The sequence below is a fragment of the Lynx rufus genome, unplaced genomic scaffold, assembly GCF_022079265.1.
Source record: "Lynx rufus isolate CCGP_SWC_20201006 ecotype Redwood Valley unplaced genomic scaffold, mLynRuf1.p SCAF_2, whole genome shotgun sequence".
NCBI lineage: Eukaryota > Metazoa > Chordata > Mammalia > Carnivora > Felidae > Lynx > Lynx rufus.
This window is the reverse complement of record NW_025814834.1, coordinates 145104151-145125273: the sequence shown is the minus strand read 5'-3', so window position 1 is coordinate 145125273 and position 21123 is coordinate 145104151. Positions and strand designations below refer to the sequence as shown.

The window sequence follows — 21123 nt, the reverse complement described above, 5'->3', positions numbered from 1 at the left end:
AAGTGAGAATATCAACAAAGTCATAGAAGATACAAAAAAGTATCAAACAGAAATCATAAAGCTAATGAGTACAATAAGGGAACTGAAAAACTCAATAGAGGGGTTCAAATGCAGACAGATCGAACAGAAGAAAGAATCAATGAACTCAAAGACGGGGCAATGACACTAATCCAGTCAAAGGAGCAAAATGAGAAAAGAACGAAAAAAAAAAATAATAAGATAGCTTAAGGGACTTATTTTACACGGATACCAAAGCCAGGTAAGGATACTACAAAAAAAGAAAATTACAGGCCAATATCCCTAATGAACATAGATGCAGAAATCTTGTATAAAATATTACCAAACTAAATTCAACAGCACATTAAAAGAATCATACATCATGAACAAATGGAATTTATTTATGGGATACAAAGATGGTGCAACATCCACAAATCAATCAGCAAGACACTCCCACATTAAAAAGTTAAAGATAGGGGTGCCTGACTGCCCCAATTGGTAGAGTATGTGATTTCTGATCTCAGGATCATGAGTTCAAGCCCCACATTGGGCAGAGAGCTTAATTAAAAAAAAAAAAAACTTAAAGATAAAAATCATATGATCCTATCAATAGATGCAGAAAAAGCATTTGACAAATACAGTATTTTTTTCATGATAAAAACTCTCTAGAAACTAGGTAAAGAATGTACCTCAATATAATAAAGGCCATATATGACAAGCCCACAGCTAACATATTCAATGGTAAAAAGCTGAAAGCTTTTTGTCTAAGATTAGAAACAAGACAAGGATGCCCTGTTTCACCACTTTTATTCAACATAGTAATGGCAATCCTAACCAAAGCATTTAGGCAAGAAAGATAAATGAAAGTTATCCAAATTGAAAAGGAAGAAGTAAAACAGTCTCTATTTGCAGACAACCTGATATAATATAGAGAAAACCCTAAAGACTCCATCAAAATATTATTGGAACTAATAAATTCAGTGAAGTTGCAGGATACAAAATAAATACACAAAAATCAGGTGCATTTCCTTACACTAATAACAAAATATCAGAAAGAGAAATGAAGAAAACAATCCCATTTATAATAGCATCAAAAACCAAAATACTAAGGAATAAATTTAACCAAGGGGACAAAAGATCTGTACATTGAAAACTAGAAGATGCTGATGAAAGAAAGTGAAGACACAAATAAATGGTAAGATATCTCTTCAAGGATTCAAGAATATTGCTAAATTATAAATTGCCAAAGCAATCTACAGATTCAATGCAATTCTTATCAAAATTGCAATTGTATTTTTCAGAGAAATATAAAAAGCAATCACACAGGGAGCTACAAAAGACGCCGAACAGCCAAAGCACCCTTGAGAAAGAACAAAGCCAGAGGCATTACACTTCTTGATTTCAAGCTGTATTACAGAGCTACAGTAATCAAAAACAGGATGGTATTGGCATAAAAACCAGACACCTAGATCAATGAAACAGAAGAGATAGCCTAGAAATAAATCTGTGCGTATATGGTCAATAAATTTTCAAAAAAGGAGCCAAGAACTGGGAAAAGATGGTCTCTTCAATAAAGGATACTGGAAAAACTGAATATCCACATGCAAAATAATGAAACTGGACCCCTATATACAAAAATCAACTCAAAGTGGATTAACCACTTGAATGTAAGATGTGAAATTATAAAATTCCTAGAAGAAAACACAGGGAGTAAATTCTCCTACATTGGTCTTAGCAATTATTTTTCTAGATTTAAAACCACAGGCAAGGGGCACCAGGGTGGCTCAGTTGGTTTAATGTCCCACTCTTGACTTCAGTTCAGGTCATGATCCCAGGGTCTTGGGATTGAGCCCTGTGTCGGGCTCCACACTGAGCATGGAGCCTGCTTACGATTATCTCTCTCTCTCCTTCTGTCCCTCTCCCCTGCTTACGTGCTCTCTCTCTCTCTCTCTCTCAAATTAAAGAAAAAAGGCAAGGGCAAAAATGCAAAATAAACAAGTGTACTACTTCAAACTAAAAAGCTTCTGTAGAGCAATTTAAAAATGAGCAAAGGACCTGAATAGATATTTTTCCAAAGAAGACACAAATGGTCAACAATACATGAAAAAGATTTCAACATCACTAATCATCAAGGAAATGCAAATTAAAACAACATGAGATATCCAAAGCAAGCTCCAGGCTCTGAGCTGTCAGCACAGAGCCCAACATGGGGCTCAAACTCACGAACTATGAGACCATGACCTGAGCCGAAGTTGGATGCTTAACCGACTGGGCCACCCAGGTGTCCCCCAAATTTCACTTTTTAATGTTGACTGTGTTTCATTACCTGATGTGGGTTTCTGGTCACCCAGCCCTGAATCCCTTTGTTATCAACAATTTGGTTGTACTAAGTGGTGGATTTAAATGCAATTAATCAGCATACTGGCTGAATAAGAACTTACACTGTACTTCCTCTGTAAGAAAGCTCAAAAATATTAGTAGATATGGAGAATAGACTGTCCCCTCTCCAAGGTGAGCCTGTTGTCAGTTTGGAAGATACTTGTATTTACATGGTATTCTTCTCAATCTGAGTCACATCTATCAACTACATCTATTAAACACTATATGCAAAATACATTACTAGATTTAGAAAGCTGGGGGAAGCTATAAAGAAGAAAAGTGAGTTCCTACAATGGAGGCTGTAATAATCTATTAAGAGACATAAAATAGATAATATATCTAAAAATACAAATACATTATTATTTAAGCAATTATATTTTTATGAAGATCTATAAAAATTGATGGATTGTAGTAAGTGATCTTGTTGAAAAGTTAAATCAGAACGTATTACTTCTCTGCTCAAATTCCCTGCTTTCTCTTAAAGCATATGGCTACAAGGCCCTACATGATCTTGCCTCTCCTCTCCATCTTTGTGATTCTGACCTCATATCCTACTACTCTTGCATCTGACTAATCTCCTCTAGCTATATTGGACTCTTTTTTGTTCTTCAAAAACAACAGAACTTTAGCTGTGCTAATATAGCATGAAAGTCTTTAAAACTCTTCAAAAGTGTCATATCATGGCAAATTCTAGGGATAAGAACTTTCCCATCGTACAGCTAATGAAACTAACTTTAACTATTTAAAGCTAAGCTATTTCCTATGTTCCAACCATATTTAGATCACCAGGGAGAAGAAAGTATAGCAGGATTGAGACATCATGCTGAACAGAAGCACTAAAGGCTAGCTATATCTGAAGTTATGATATCATCATGTATACCCTTTACTGTTCCTTCCCCTCATTCTAACTTAGTTCAGTTATCTGCATTGGAGGCAAAATTTCATGATGAGTCAGGAAAATATTTTCTAACTATACTTCAGAATTGTCTCAGTCCCCTGAGTACCCAGGATTACAATCACTCTCCTCTAGTTTCCTCCAACTTAACTGCCCAATATCTGGATTTCACTTTCTGTTTTGCCACCTAGACAACAACTTTTGTGGAGTCTAGAGCCTTCCCTAGCTTTGAGTCATTAATTCTATATTCCTAAAGCATGATTTTGATGACATAACTTGACCTGCTCAAAAATACTGCATGGTTGGGGCGCCTGGGTGGCTCAGTCAGTTAAGCGGCTGACTTCGGCTCAGGTCATGATCTCGCGGTCCGTGAGTTCGAGCCCCACGTCAGGCTCTGTGCTGACAGCTCAGAGCCTGGAGCCTGTTTCAGATTCTGTGTCTCCCTCTCTCTGACCCCCCCCCCCGTTCATGCTCTGTCTCACCCTGCCTCAAAAATTAAAAAAAAAATTAAAAAAGTTAAAAAAAAATACTGCATGGTTTCTCCTAAATGCTTAATTAAAAAACAAAAACAAACCAAAAACAAAACAAAACAAAAAAAAACCTCTTCACCTTGGTATCCATGGCACTAAATAACCTGATCCTGGATACATATCAATCATTATTTCTGACTAGTCCTGGAATCATAGCTTTCATTTCAGCCAAACTGGAATGCTTGGCCTTTCTAACATATTCTACCCTCATCCTCACACATGGCTACTTTTTTGCCAGAACAACTTCCTTACTTTACCTGCTTTTCAACGTATTTGGCGATAGTAAGATAAATAAGGGATGGCCCTTGCCTTCAAGGAGTTCATAGGTCATAGGGAAACACAATAGTCACAGCTGATGAATTATAATAAAAAAAAAACAGTAAGTACACTGTGTTACAGACATACACAGGGTATCAAAAAAGCAAAGAGGATGTTACCTCCAGAACACACATATGTACTCAAAATATTTATATTGGAAATGCCCAGACATGTAAATCAGATTATAGGTAGAAACTACAAATTTCTTTAAAAAAAAATACTAGATTTGTAAAAATGTTCTCAATCCACAGAATGTCCCACTCTCATTTATTTCCCCTACCCATGTTTATCCCAATATGCTCTCCTTACCCAAAGTATAAGAAATTATGTGTATCCATTTGTAAGTAAATATGCTAAGAGTTTAGCCAATAACACAAAACTTGTTTTTGTACTTATCTTGTCACAAAGATAACTTGTCACTGGTAACAAACAGTTCACAAATTGGCACAGTCTGCAGACCACACTCTGGGTAGCACTGACTATCACACGCATTGGGTCTCTTATATGATCCCAAAAATTTACTTTTCCCTCTTTTTCTTTGTCAACCAAAATAAACATAGACACAATGAAACAGCATGTTTACAAATTATGATTTCAAATATAAAGCTGTTGTAGTAAAATAACTTAAAGGATACGGATTTCTGTGACAGCCTTCAAGGAATCTAAATCATTTTCTGTTACTCCTAAAAAAAAAAAATTATACATATTTATATAGGTATTTTTTAACCTCTTCCATACAAACTGCTTCAATAAAAGTAGCATAACTTTTTACTGAGAGCGCAGTTAAAAAATATTAAATTGTAGTTTTATTTTTTAAGTAGGCTCCATGCCCAACATGGGGCTTGAACTCATGACCCTGATATCAAGAGTCACATGCTCTACTGACTGAGCCAGCCAGGTGCCCCTATATCATAGTTAAAAAAATACAGTATGATAAAGAAATGCAAAAACTACACATAGATAATCTACTCAAATTTACTATTTTTTAACTTTTCCTTATGCTGAGAAACATAGATTTGTTTGTACTGTTTTAAAATTAACTAAAAAAAACAAGGAATTACCTTGAACTTCATGAGGCTGGGATGTAACTGAAAAAGTTGGTGCTTTGAATATGTCTTCTCTGATTTCAGAATGAGAAAAAACGTCACTTGCTGTAAACATGTTAATGTCTGAATATTGATGTCTCTGCTTATTATTGCTACATTTCCATGATTCCCCTTTGTTCATTTCTGTTGGGACAATTTTCACTGAAGCAACAGGGAAGTCCAGGTTTGTACTGTCATTAGAATAAACATCCTCATGTATGTTGTCAGATATTTTAAATAATCTGCAAAAAAAAAACCAAAACACCAAAAAAACCACATTTGCACTTGTAACAGCTGCTTAGAATGGAAAAAACTAACATAAAATTGGTCCCTTTAAAAATATCCATAGACTGTGGTTTATTCAAACATAAAATTCAATCACTCCCCTAAAATATGACTTGCTAAATTTACCACTGAATTATGTCTTTTCACTTTTCTAAAACCCAAATAAATCCATTTGTAGTAGCCAACCTTCAAGACAGCCCCAATGATCCCTGTCTCCTGCTATGCACACCCTTTTCAAGCTAGGACTTCAAGTCAGGACTGACTCATCAGACTAGAAGAATATGATGTAAGTACAAGTGTGTGACTTCCAAGGCTAGGTCATAAACAAAACAATACTGTCACTTCTGCATGGTCTCTTGGATCATTCAGTCTCAGAGGAGCTAGCCACTACATCATGAGAATACGCAGGCAACTTTATGGAGAGGCCCACAGAGACAGGTATTGCGGCCTCTTGTCAGTAACTGCATCAACGTCCCAAATATCCAATAATCATTTTAGTATTAGAAATACTAAAGAAGTATAGAAGTCAAGAATACTTTGCCAAGAAACATTTTTTTTTCAAAGTTCTAGAAAACACAGGCCATCTCTAGGATTGTAATTTATTATATTCAACTGATCAAAAGACAACCCACCAATTAATTTGTTCACCAGGGCCCTAAGGGACGAAGTGACCATTAATTTCTTAATATAACATTTACAAAGTAAATAATAGGGATGACAGCAGGTATCAGAATTCTGTAAGAAATGACACCCCAACAAGTATTGTGCAAATACAGGACACTTTCTAAATCATTTTTACCATCAGTTAAAAAAAATTGTTATTATTATTTATTTTTGAGAGAGAGAGCACAAGCAGGGGACCGGCAAGGAGAGAGGCAGACAAAACTTGTCAGCATGGAGCCTGATATGGGGCTTGAACTAAGAAACCACAAGACCATGACCTGAGCCAAAGTTGGACACTCAACCAACTGAGCCACTAAGGTGCCCCTACTATTAGTTTTAATGACATGTTTCCATATAAGAAAGAATGAGTCTTTAAAAACACTATAGATTGAGAAATACATTTGAGAGAAAACTGTAGGTACGCATCCTCCAACACTAGCAGCTCTCTTTTTTTTAATGTTTATTTACTTATTTTTTAATATATGAAATTTATTGTCAAATTGGTTTCTATACAACACCCAGTGCTCATCCCAAAAGATGTCCTTTTCAATACCCATCACCTACCCTCCACTCCCTCCCACCCCCCATCAACCCTCAGTTAGCAGCTCTCTTTGAAGATAGAAAATTCAAAAGCAGATGGTTAGCCTTGGATAATATAATAGAATCTGATTATGAAATAGTATCGAGGACAAGAAAAACAACTTAACTTATGCCACAGGATAACTCCTTGCTGTATGCTGTCATTATCAGTTAAAAGCATAGACTTTGGAGTCAGAAAAACCTGGGTTTATTTTTATTTTTTGATGTTTATTTATTTTTGAGAGACACAGCATGAGCAAGGAAGGGGCAGAGAGAGAGGGAGACACAGAATCCAAAGCAGGCTCCAGGCTCTGAGCTGTCAGCACAGAGCCCGATGTGGAGCACGAACCCACGAGCCACAAGATCACGACCTGAGCTGAAGTCTTACACTCAACCGACTGAGCCACCCCGGTGCCTCAGAAAAACCTGGGTTTAAATCTAAAGCTCTCGGGGCGCCTGGGTGGTTCAGTCGGTTAAGCAGCCGACTTCGGCTCAGGTCGTGATCTTGCGGTCCGTGAGTTCGAGCCCCGCGTCAGGCTCTGTGCTGACAGCTCGGAGCCTGGAGCCTGGAGCCTGGAGCCTGCTTCTGTTTCTGTGTCTCCCTCTCTCTCTGCCCCTCCCCCGTCCACGCTCTGTCTCTGCCTTTCAAAAATGAATGTTAAAAAATTTTTTTAAAATAAATAAATAAATCTAAACCTCTCTATTTTTCTAGCTGTGTGACTTTAAAGTTAAAAATAAGTTTTTCAAACAGTAAAATATTATCCATGTGCTAGTTACCTAAATTCTCTAGACCTCAGATTCTTCCTAGTTCCTCTAGAACTGCCAATCCATATACTCCTCCATGTTCTCAGCTTCTTCACTGATTGTTACAGTTACTTCCTGATCTTAACAAAAATATTGCATTACCCTAAAAAACTCTTGCTTCTTCAAATCTTAAGGAGAAACTGTTAAATCTTCCACATCCAATGTACTTGAGGGTTCAGAGTCTGTGCCTCCTCCACCCTAAATCTGCATCATTATTCTTCCATTGTCTTACAAAAGTATCTATGCTATCTAGTTACACCACCTTGCAACCCTCCTCATGGCATTTATCATATATTAACCTCTGGTCACTTTAGAATCTTTTCCTCTCAATCTCAAATTCTGCCACTATCTGTGTTACTTCAACATTCACGTAGATGAGCCATTCAAAATCCCCTCCCCTCCATTTCTTAGGCATTCATCTCCAGTGGCTTTCTTCTTCAAACAATCTCATCCACCTATTCTATCATCTTAAACACTGTCATTATCCAGAACTGCTCCTACTCTCAAATCAATCATTCTGATATATCATTCTCTGACCACAACCTCTTATCCTTTTAGCTTGTTTGCACAAGGTACCAATGAGGTAAAACAAAAACAAAAACAAATTTACTTTAATGAACCTCTTTATTTTCTCCCAAACTATCTTCCCTTCTCTTTTCTCATATATCTTTAATGAACTTAGATTCCATGGCCTATCTTTTTGACCACTCTTTTTTACCAATATTCTAAACTCCAATTCTCCTTTATCCTTTTAACATACTTATCTTGCAAAACCTCAATCCTGGATGAATCCATGTACTTTTTAAAATAATTGCAGCCAGGGGCGCCTGGGTGGCGCAGTCGGTTAAGCGTCCGACTTCAGCCAGGTCACGATCTCGCGGTCCGTGAGTTCGAGCCCCGCGTCGGGCTCTGGGCTGATGGCTCAGAGTCTGGAGCCTGTTTCCGATTCTGTGTCTCCCTCTCTCTCTGCCCCTCCCCCGTTCATGTTCTGTCTCTCTCTGTCCCAAAAATAAATAAACGTTGAAAAAAAAATTTTTTTTTTAAATAAAAATAAAAAAATAAAATAATTGCAGCTTGGGGCACATAGGTGGCTCAGTCAGTTAAGGGTCTGACTTCAGCTCAGGTCATGATCTCACTGTTTGTGAGTTCGAGCCCCGCATACGGCTCTGTGCTGACAGCTCGTAGCCTGGAACCTGCTTCAGATTCTGTGTCTCCCTCTCTCTGCCCCTCCCCTGCTTGCACTCTGCCTCTCTCTCTCTCTCTCTCTCTCTCTCTCTCTCTCTCTCCAAAACAAATAAACATTTTTAAAAAAATAAAATAAAATAATTGCAGCTGGAGGGGCGTCTGGGTGGCTCAGTCGGTTAAGCATATGACTGCGGCTCAGGTCATGATCTCACAGTTCGTGGGTTCGAGCCCCGTGTCAGGCTCTGCGCTGACATCTCAGAGCCTGGAGCCTGCTTCGGATTCTGTGTCTCCTTCTCTTCTGCCCTTCCCCTACTCACTCTCTCTCTCTCTCAAAAATAAATAAACATTAAAAAAATTTTTAAATAATTGCAGCTAGGCAGGGGAACACTCCTGGAAAAAGCAGTTAGGTGGATGATATAATACTTGAACATTAAAATTCAGTGTCGCAAAAAAAAAAAAAAAGGGAGGAGGTGCTTGGGCAGCTCAGTCAGTTAAGTGCCTGACTCTTGATTTCAGCCCAGGTCATGAACTCGCAGTTCGTAAGAACGAATCCTATGTTGGGCTCTGTGCTGACAGTGTGGAGCACGCTTGGGATTCTCTCTCCCCATCTCTCTGTGCCTCTCTCCAGCTCACGTGCACATGCACGCTCGCTCTCTCTCTCGCTCTAAGAAACATTTAAAAAAAAAATAAAATTCAGAGTCATCATCACCAAGATTGCAGATACAAAAATCAATATATACCAAAATCAATTGCTGATGTCTATACACTTGCGATGTACAATCTGAAAAAAAATTTTTTATTTTATTTTAAAAAGTATCGAAAAGAATAAAATACTTAGGAATACATTTAACAAAGTAAGTATGACCTGTCTACTGAAAACCTCACAACATCATTGAAAGAAACTAAATAAAAACTAAATAAATGGAAAGATATCCCATATTCACATAATGGAAGGCTTAATGTTATTAAGATGCCAATATTCTTCAACCTGATCTACAGATTTGACACAATCCCTATCAAAATTCCAGCTGGCTTCTTTGCAGAAAATGACCAGTTTATCATAACATTCATATGAAAATGCAAAGAACCCAGAGGAGCCAAAAAAAATTCTTGAAAAAAGGAACAAAATTGGAGGATTCACACATCTCAATCCGAAACTTTACAACAAAGCTACAGCAATCAAGACAGTGTGGGATATGCCCTTATGCAAGTCATAAGGACAGACATGTTGGTTAATGGAATAGAATTCAGAGTCCAGAAATAAACCTTTATTTAGTATACAGTTAACTATTTAGTATAGTAGGACATTTCCTATTTAGCATAATAGGAAATATGTATTCACTTTGTCCTCAGTTCCTGGCACAGAGCTCCCAAAACCCTTAGAATTTTCTGTGTAATAGGAGTAAGAGAAGCATCATTTGTTATTCATGACAACCCCTTTCAATCCCACCTGAGTTTATGCTAATGAGGTGAATCTTGTACGACCCCCACATAGTTTCAGGATTGGGGTTAACTGCCAGAAAAAATAAACTTTGATTAGAGGATTGAATTTTCAGCCTCACCTGTGGCATCCAAGGAAGGGAGAGTGATGGAGAGGCAGTTCAATCACCAATGGCCAATGATTTTATCAATCATGCCTATCTAATGAAACTACCATAAAGGAAAAACCCCTAAATGACAGGGGGTTCAGAGAACTTCCAAGGTGGTGAACAAACCAATGTGCTCAGAGGGTAATGTACCTGGAGAGGCATGGAAGCTCTACACACCCTCCTTCTGAATACCTTGCTCTATGCATCTCTTCCATTTGACTGTTTCTGAATAGTATCCTTTATAATGAAGCGGTAGACGTAAGTATAGTGTTTTCCTGAGTTCTATAAGTCATTCTAACAAGTTATTAAACCTAATGTGGGGATTATGGGAACCCCAAATTTGTAGTCTGCAGGGCAGAAATGTGGGTAGCCTGGCACCCTATTTGTGGATGGCATCTGAAATGGGGCAGTCTTATGGAACTGAGTTCTTAACATATAGGGTGTAATGCTAACTCTAGGAGTTAGTGTGAATATAGAATTGAATTGTTGGACACCCATTGGTACCAGAGATTCAGAGAACTTGCTGGGTTCAGAAAACCCCCCAGACTTTACATTTACGGTCAACTGATTTTCAATGAAAGTGCTAGGACATTCAATGGGGAAAGAATAGTTTTTTCAACAAATGGTGTAGAACAACTGAATATCTACATACAAAAAAAAAATGAAGTTGGACTTCTACCTTGCATTATATAAGTTAACTCAAAATAGATCACAGACCTAAACGTAAGAGCTAAAACTATAAAAATCTTAGAAGAAAATGTAGTAGTTAATTTTTACAACCTTGGTTAGGGAATGGTTTCTTGGATACGACACCAAAAGTCAAAGGAACAAAAGAAAAATCAGATAAACTGGACCTCATTAAAATTAAAAACTTTTATGCTGATAAAGAGTGAAAAATAGGGGCTCCTGGGTGGCTCAGTCGGTTAAGTGTCCAACTTCAGCTCAGGTCATGATCTCATGGTTCATGAGTTGAAGCCCCATGTCAGGCTCTGTGCTGACAGCTCAGAGCCTGGAGCCTGCTTCGGATTCTGTCTCCTTCTCTCTCTGCCCCTCCCCTGCTCATGCTCTGTCTCTGGTTCTGTTTGTCTGTCTGTCTGTCTGTCTCTCTCTCTCTCTCTCAAAAATAAATAAACATTAAAAAATTGCTTTAAAAAGTGAAAAAAAACACAAAGAATGGGAGAAAATATTTGAAATCATATAGCTGATGAGAGACTTTTATAAAGAATATATAAAGAATGCTTATAATTCAACAATAAAAAAAAACAGGCAAAGTATTTGAATAGACATCACTCCTAAGATGATATAAAAGTAGCCAATAATCACATGAAAAGATGCCCAATATCATTAATCATTAGGAAAATGCTAATCAATGAGAGGCACTCACACCTACTAGACTGGCTATAATAAAAAAGACAACTGCTAAGAAGGATGTGGAGAAACTGGAACCCTCACATATTATTTGTGGGATTGTAAAGTGGTGCAGTTAATTTGGAAAACACTTTGGCAGTTCCTCAAAAAAGTTAAGTATAGAGTTACTATATGACCCAGAAATTCCAATTCTAGGTATAAATCCAAAAGAATTTCAAAATATTTTTAAAAATGGGGCACTTGGGTGGCTCAGTCAGTCGAGCACCTGACTCCTGATTTCAGCTCAGGTCATGATCTCACAGTCGTGGGATCGAGCTCCATAGGGGCTCCTCCATGAGAGTCTCCAAGAGGAGATTCTTTGCCCCCTCTTCTCTCCCCCCGCCCCTCCCTCTTCTCAAAAAAATAAAAATAAATAAAAATTAAAAATATGTTCACAGAAAAATGTGTATATGAATGTTCACAGCAACATTACTAGTAATAGCCAAAAAGTGGAAACAATTCAAATGTGCAACAATTGATGGGTAAACAAAATATGGTATTGTCCACACAATGGAATATTATTTGGCCATAAAAAGAATGAAGTACCGATATATGACATAGTACAGATAAACCTTGAAAACATTATGCTAAGTGAAACAAGCCAGACACAAAAGACCAGACACTGTATGACTCCACTACATGAAATGTCTAGAATAGGTAAATCCATAGAAACAGAAAGATTAATGGTTGCCAGGGTCTGGGGAGAGGGGAGGATGATGAGTTGGAAAGGAGAGTGATCAATAATGAATGCAGAGTTTCTTTTGAGGATAGTAGTGATGAGTGCACAACTCTTGTGACTATTCTAAAAACCAATGAACTGTACACAAGAGTGAATTTATATGTAATTATATGTTAATAGAGCTATTATACAAAAATGCATAGACATAAACCTCAATCGGGCCCTTTAGAGTACCCAACAATCCTGTTATTATTCTAAGTGAATTGCTTTCCCATTTTCCATAATCTCTTCTACCCTTCTCATACTTGCTTAATACCTTTTCCCCTCAAACTCCATAAATAACTTCATCCCTTATGTCACAGAGAACACAAAACCTATCAACTAGATCTCTTCTGAATCTTAAACCCATACATCCAATTCTCTATTTAGACAATTTATAAGTACTTAATATCAACATATCAAAAAAAACCCCCAAAAAACCAACATGTCCGAATCTGTACTCATCGCCTTCTTCTAAACCTGTTCTTCCTTTAGTTTTCTAGATCACGAAAGGGCACTACCCTCCTACATCATTCGGGCTCAAGCCAGAAAACTAGGAGTCCAGGTGTCATATCTAATAATCCTTTGGGTCTTATGCGATACGATCTCATAAATCACTCTGAACTCTCATTCTTGCTACCACAGTCTACATCAGGCTCCCACTCTCTCTCACCTGGACTAATAAAACAACCTTCTAAGTAACTTCTCACAGTGCATCCTAGATCCCTTCTAATTCATCATACTGATGCCATGACGGACTTTAAATTTTTTTTAAAAATCTAATTTTACTCCTTTGCTTAAAATGCAGGACCTCAGCACACTAGTTCTCAAACTTTAGTGTGCACAACAATCATCTAAAAAAATTATTAAAAATGGTCTGGGTTCCATCCTTACCTTTATCTAGACTGTGATTCAATAGGTCAATGGTAGGATCCAAGAATTCAACTTTCTAGTAAGCACTCCAAGTGATTCTGATACAGTGGGTCCACAGGCCACAGTTTAACAAACAGTGCCTTTAAAAGGGGCACCTGGGTGGCTTAGTCAGTTAAGCGTCAGATTTCGACTCAGGTCATGATCTTACGGTTCGTGGGTTCGAGCCCTGCATCGGGCTCTGTGCTGACAGCTCGCAGCCTAGAGGCTGCTTCAGATTCTGTCTTCCTTTCTCTCTGCCCCTCCCCCACTCATGCTCTGTCTGTCTCTCTCTTTCTCTCAAAAATAATAAACATTAAAAAAATTAAAAAAAAGAAAAAAGAAACAGTGCTTTAAGAAAAAGCACAAAGTTTATCATGCCTACCTGACTCTGAATGGCCTGGCCTTTCCAAACCTTACCCCTCAGCATTCCCTCTGATTCTAAACAAAAGGAATTTTTCTAAGAATAGGCCAAGCTCTGTGCTACCTTAGGTCTTTTCTGCACATAGTATTCCTTCTGCCTGGAATACTCTCCTTCTTTATTTGTCCTTAGTTTATATCTCCTTAAGGTTAAATTTATTTACATATTTTGAGAGACAGAGAGAGAGGGAGAGCATGCTGGTGTGAGGGGGAGGGGCAGAGAGAGAGATAAAGAGAGAATCCTAAGCAGGCTCCACACTAACAACACAGGTCCCGAGTGGGGCTCAAACTCATGAACCATGAGATCAAGGATGGTGGAGACTCTTTCAGAGAGTTCATAAGGTCAAAACAATTTTCATAATATTACTAACATGTTTGCCTTTAAAATTTTTCAGTTTTAATGTCTAATATGGTTAAATATTGATAGATATAAATCACATATACAAAAACTGTTGGGAATTCCCAATAATTTTTAAATGTAAAAGGGTCCTGACAACAAAAAGTTTGAGAACCTTTGTTTTAACCATATATTTCATCAAAATAATTGTCATACTACAAAGCATTTAATCAATTATTTTTAGTTATTTACTGTCTTTCTCCCATTAAGTTGTACCACTCTGAAGGCAAGAACCTATGACTACAATCCCAGAGTTAACAGGGCATCTGGTATATAGACTCTATTTGTTGTTGATGTTTTTCCCATTTAGATTCTATCACACTTCATACTTCTGGAAAGACACATAAACATTTAACTTTATCACTGAATAGTGTGTATTTCATTTAATTAATTACCTTTTTCGGAAGGCTGATGTGCTTTCTCCTTTATCTTCTGCAAAATTAACTAGTTTTGTATCATCTGGAACATTTTTCTCAGGTGCTATCTCAGTGCCAATGTGATTTTTGTATTTCTGAGAAGAACCATACGTCAGCTTGCCAGGAACATGTGATAAGTCATCATTACCTGCCCCTCCTAAATTCAGATAATCTTCTTCATATTTTTTTGAGGAAAAGGCAAACTGGAATTTTTGTGTTGGTGAAATATAATTTGTGTCTTCATTAGTTATCTTTAAATTTGATGGTAACATTTTTGGCTTCTTTTCCTGACCTACAAAAATGGAATATATTGATTAATACATGTTCTTCATGAAAACAAATTTTCAAAATGACCATGAAAAATTGTAGTAAAATTTTTCAAAAGTTTGAAATACAGGTAATTGTAACTATTAACGTATATTATATCACTGAAGAACATTCAGAAATTAATCAGGAATTACTGAAATTTGAAATTTATATAAAAACTATATTATAGGACAGGTTTAATTCCTGACTCACAGAAATAGCCATAATTATAATATTTAAGTATTTTATCTACTAGAAATGATATAATTATACAATTACGAAGATTTGAAAATTTATATAACTAATTTACACACAGAAATACAATGAGCAATCATAAAATGTTACTGAATTTGATTCAGTATTAAAATACATGATACAATCCTTTTAACTTTGTAATATTGCTTCTAAAATCAAAATAAAGGAATGCTTTCATCAAGGTGACGAAATGTTAAAGGTTTCTTTACAGAGACTTTACAAGCATCTTTGAGAAGTCAGGAGTCTATAGGTTTTGTTAGGGCATAAATTTGCTTTACCATCTTTATATATACTTTATACATACTATATATACTATACATAGCCTATATATTCTATATATTATTTGGTACATACAAGAATATAAATAATGTACATTTTCATATACAAAATATATACAAATTACAAAGCTTAAGAAAATATACATATACAAACTATCACCTAATTTAAAAATAAAAGTTTTATCAACAATATCACATTAGATCACATATATTGAGTATGCTTATTTTTAGCTTTATAAAAATGGTACCAAACTATATATAATATTCTGCATATTGTTTTTTGGAATCTGTTTTGGTAAAGGTTTCCTTTACCTTTAGTAAAGGGGAAGAAACAAACTAAATGACAATGACAGTTTTAAGGGTAAGAGGAAACAAATTCATACAATAGAACATGTATATGTGCGACAGTGTATTGTAAACATATAATATGCATATGTATGTATATGTATGTAATGAGATGAAAAATGTTTTAGATTTTAAGATTTGGTGAGCACTATTTTGAATAAAAGAAGTCTCCTTTATTTTATTCCATTAAAATAAAGGAATTACACTTTAGTGTGTTACTAGATTTTTTACACTGACATAAGCTGCATGGGTTTATGTGATAGTTTACCTAACAGTTTATGACTTTCTATTTCCTCCTCTAATGCCTGAGTATCTGGAATTTCCGATATCAATGGCGCAGGTGGGAGAAACCAATCCAATGATTTTTCAATGTCTGGATTGCTGTATAAAATATAAAAGTGTGAATATATATGTTAATAAAGTTACATCAGAAACTATCTATTAATTAAACATTACTCAATTACAGACTCTTAGATAAATATCCTATAAATTAACTTTCTGTGGTGACTTTGATGTATCCCTATACACAGCAGTGTGCTCGATCTTTTTTTTCTTGTGTGTCATAGGGTTAATGGCACTGCTATGTGAGATATGCTACCTAAATAATGGCTATAACTCCATCTCTTTTTGTCTAATTCAAACGCTTGTGACAAGAATCTTAAATCTTCTCCAATATAAAAAATAGTAAATCATTCTGAAACATTAGCATCTTAACTATCACAAATAATAAATTACTTATGACACACCTTACAACTAATCATGGGTCATCAGTGTGTAAATGACACCACTGCTGGTACTCTAGAACATTCCTAAAACATTATCACAAATTAATGTACTAATCCAAATATTCTTGATCCAGAACCATCTACAAACCCCAGAAAATCCAAGAAACCAGTTGAAACTGACAATCCCTTTGTAAACCTACAGTAATTGTTGAGATTTTTGCCACTCTGTGACTCTGTTGTCACTGTGAACTACTTCTCCTTATCTTTCACCCATGATCCTATTAACATATAATGCTTTAATATTTACTTTCCAATCAAAGTTGATTTGTCCTTCATTGGAAAAAAAGATAAGTATTAAGCGACAGGAAATAAAGTTGAGAAAAGCATCACATATACTGCCTACACCAAGTTAAAAGGATCTTATGATTTGCTTTTTACTCTCTTCATTTAGAATTTTAAGCCCTCAAAAGTGAGAGACCGAGCCTTTTACTTTTCTGCCTTTCACAGCATATAACACATAGCTACTACAGCTATGTTTTCCAAATCAAAAACCTACAACACGTTATCTAACAATGTCTGATAGACTGTCTGATGATAGGCCAAAACATCTGAAATTTAGTATTATGTCAGAGGGTCCCCAAGATCACCCCAGAGCCAATGATGCAGTGGGCTGATTCACAGGACTCATCATTCAGTCCTACTCGTGACTATGGGGCAAATTTCAGGGGAGATCAGGCACAAGTTTCCAAAGATCCTTTCCCAGTACAGTAACATAGGACATCTTTAATTCCCTCAGCAACAATCTGTGACAACATGTGTGAAGTGTTGACAATGAGAGAAGCTCATTAGAGATTCAATGCCAAGGGTTTTTACTGGGGACTAATCATGTGGGCATCCCCTGTCTGGTACATACCTAAATTCTAGATTCTCAGAAGAAAAGCAGATGTTCAGCATAAACCATATTATCTGTATAAACAGTTTAGGCACTGAGCCACTCTTATCAGTAAATGGTGGGAACTTCCCTAAAGTTCTGACTCCAGCCAAAGGCCATTCTTGCAAGCAGGACTTTTTCAAGGACAGCAGTTTAGGCCTGATGTATTAACTCTTTTCTAGACAGAGACTATTTCAGAAAATCTAAGAAAGATGTTAACAAGATAGAAAAAGCACACATCTAGCTCTACTATTCAGCCCCCACCAATAAAATCAAATCTTCTTTATGATTTGCCTATTTTTTCTCTCAGCCATCCAGAATCCAAATCACAGTAAAATCTTTTACCACTATAACCACACATACACGCCTTACTTCATCTTCTTATAATGCTTCTTGAATTCATCATTTCCTTGTTTTTCCACTGTCACCATTCTAATCAAGGCTCTAATCAACTTATGTCCGCTTAAAAACAAAAGGGTTTTCACTGGCCTCACTGCCTCCAGCTGTCTCTAATATATTTTACACACTCCTGTCACATTAATTTAGAATTGTTTTCATCATATTTATTCCATTCAAAATACTTTAGTGGCTTCCAAATAATGCCAAACTTCCAGTGGCCTTAGGCTACCTTACAATTTTAATTCTCCTACACTACTTACCATAAGTCAAGACCAAAGTGAACTATTTGTATGCCAAATAGATGCTACATTCTGTCCCTCATCTTTGTTCAAAAATATTTCCTTTACACTGCTTGCCACTGTACATGACCCTTTGCCCTATCTACCCATAGAAGTTCAACTGTTTCATTCCTTCATTAACCTATTCAATAATTATTCACTGAGTATTGTGTTCTAGAGCTTATGTTCATTCGAAATCCAGCTCAAGTCCTATCCTCATGAAATCCTCCTAGGTTGTCTTCCTTCTCTCTCTGTAACTACTATGTGAACCTATAATATTTATCACAGTCCTACTGCATTGTGTGTGTCTGTGTGTAGGTCTATATAGAGGTAATAAAAACATTGATGATGGACAGATAGATCAGTCTGATACCACCCCCAGATCATAAACACACAAGGGTTTTGATTTACCTCCATTCACATCAATAATAGCACAGTCCTTTAGATAATTAGGCATATTAGTGAATAAATGTTTGTTGATTCAGTTCTGTGGCTTTCAACACATACAGTCATGTCCAAGATCCTTATTCTGACATTTATCTCCCACCCCAATCTATCCTCAGTTTACTTTTCTAACTTTATGTCCCACAGTCTCTCCTTTATGAATCCTCTATTCCAGGAAATTTTTTACACACTATCTCCTAAAAGTGCTGCAAATTGCCCCACCTCCATTCTCTTTTCTTGCTGTTAAACTCTGCCTTCAAGTGGTCTTTTCCCCTTTGCTTCTCAAAATTATCAAATCCTTCAAAGTCTCCTGATGTCTCTCCCCACTACCATAAAGCCTAACCTGATCAGTCTGTACCAGGTCTCCCTTGAAATCTGAAATTTCATTGCATGAAAATATGCTTATCATTTGTTTTGCACCCTTTCCTGACATTGTATTGTTAGAAAGGCAACCATATGTTGCCAGTCCTGGCAACCATATGATTGCGCAGGCCAGTCCTGATTAACACGTGTTGTGCAAATGGATGCATTCTTTCACTCTCAAAGTGTCCTACTCTAGATAATGAATTACATGGTTGCATTATTTATTAATGGCCTTTCCATATGTGTGCTTAATCTCCTCAGTTTTATGTTCTGTTTAAGTAAAAGTCTGTTTCATCCTTCTTATACACCTTTCAGCATTCAATCAATATTTGAAGATTTGAATGAATGAAAAAAATAAAGCAATAAATACTTTACACAATGCTTCCTTTTTTAAAAAAAGGATAATACAGGGACACCTGGCTGGCTCAGTCAGTGGAGCATGCAACTCTTGATCTCAGGGTTGTGAGTTTGAGCCCCATATTAGGTGTAGAGATTAGTTAAAAATAAAATCTTTTTGGAGGCACCTGGTGGCTCAGTCGGTTGAATGTTCAACTTTGGCTCACGATTCGTGAGTTTGAGCCCCACATCAGGCTTGCTGATGTCAGCACAAAACTCACTTTGGATCCTCTGTCCCCCTCTCTCCGCCCCTTCCCTGTTCACACAAACTCTCTCTCTCTCAAAAATAAACACCAAAAAAATTTTTTTTAATAAATAAAATAAAATCTTTTTTTTTTACAAAAAGATAACACAAGAGAATACGCAGAAAACAGAATTGAGAACAATTCACATGTGAAAATCCATAAAAGCCTGTATTTAACATACTATCTATTCTCCATTCTTATTTCCTTTAGTGCCACATCTTTATTTCCACCCCTACTTCCTGCCTGCCCTGAATCTGGCCAACACACTTGGCCCTTGGCACACTGCCCATTCCGTTGCCAAAAGGTGCCATCACTCCTTGTCCAGGGCTACTGTTTGACCATTACTTCAAGTATTTACCTTGGCCAAAAATAATCTGAAAAAAAACCAGAAATGCAAATACGTGAAAGCCAAACAGGCCAGAATCTACTCTATTTTTTAAGTTATAACATTTAAGATGTTAAACTTCAGTTACTCCCTTTATCTGACTTCCATGTTTACCTGAAACATCATTCTGTTGATCCCTCATTTTTCATTTGTATATTTCCAGAGAAAACATTAAAACCCCTTAAAAATAAAAAATGTCTAAAACAATATACTACGTTATCATTCTTTAAGGCAGACTTACTTTTCAGCTTCATCTGGTCTTTCAAAAGACAAAGTATCCAAAGCAAACAAGGAGTCATTTGATTTCAGCATTGTTAAAAATTGGACTGTGTCATAAACCTACCAAAATACAGAAAAAGTAGTTTATATTTTATTTATAAAGCTATAAAAAATATTTCTATACACATTAACTATAATCATTAATTTCCCAGAATAACCACAGACCATCTTTCTGCTGTATCTTCTGCAGCTTCCTCCAAAGTGCCTCAATATTCAAATACATTATTCCCTGTTCTCCACTCATTCATGCATATTCACATTTGTACCCCTCTCTTCATACTGCATCAATGCTTACAATGTGTTTTCTTCCATTCTCTACTTGGCAAATCCCTACCCATCCTTCATGTATAAGTCAAATGTCATTCCTTCTTCAAAGGCTTCTCTGAGTTTGTCCTGTTCTCTGAGGCAGAATTAATTGCTTCTTTGGGGCTCTTACAATATTTTGTTCATATCATTATTTTTTATTTAGGATAATGTACTTTACCATGAATGTGTGTGTCTCTAACAACATACCAGGTAATTATGCAAAGGTTTGCTTCAAAATAAATGAGGAGATGTAGAGGGACACTGATGAAACCAGACTGACAATGAGTTGATATTGGTTAAGCTATATAATAGGTACATGGAGTTTAGTATAATGTTCTGCCAATTTTGTATATATGTTTGAACTTTTCCAAAATAAAAAAAAATTGCAAGTTTAACATCTATATGTATATTTACATTCACACTACATAAAACATATAGAAAGACAATTTTTACATTCATAGATGTTATCTAAATGTAAAGGATAAAAATAATCAGCATTGGCCACACGGGAATATAATAAAATTCTAGGGCTGAACAAAGCCTCAAATTTGACAGGAGACTATAAAGAACCATGTCTACAGACACATACATTGCTCCATTCACATTGCCATT

General features: G+C 36.4%; 1 protein-coding gene across 1 annotated transcript in view; it reads right to left on the bottom strand.

The window, feature by feature from the left end:
- The window catches only part of HFM1 (helicase for meiosis 1), an 85119-nt gene extending 64881 nt beyond the window's left edge, over positions 1-20238 (bottom strand). Inside the window, exons 1-5 of the mRNA XM_047084925.1 lie at positions 20168-20238; positions 16029-16141; positions 14556-14868; positions 5181-5446; positions 4755-4802 (exon numbers count right to left, since the gene is read on the bottom strand). Coding sequence (XP_046940881.1) covers positions 4755-4802; positions 5181-5446; positions 14556-14868; positions 16029-16141; positions 20168-20238 — 811 coding nt within the window. The remainder of the gene's footprint in view (positions 1-4754; positions 4803-5180; positions 5447-14555; positions 14869-16028; positions 16142-20167) is intronic.
- Positions 20239-21123: the final 885 nt, after the last annotated feature.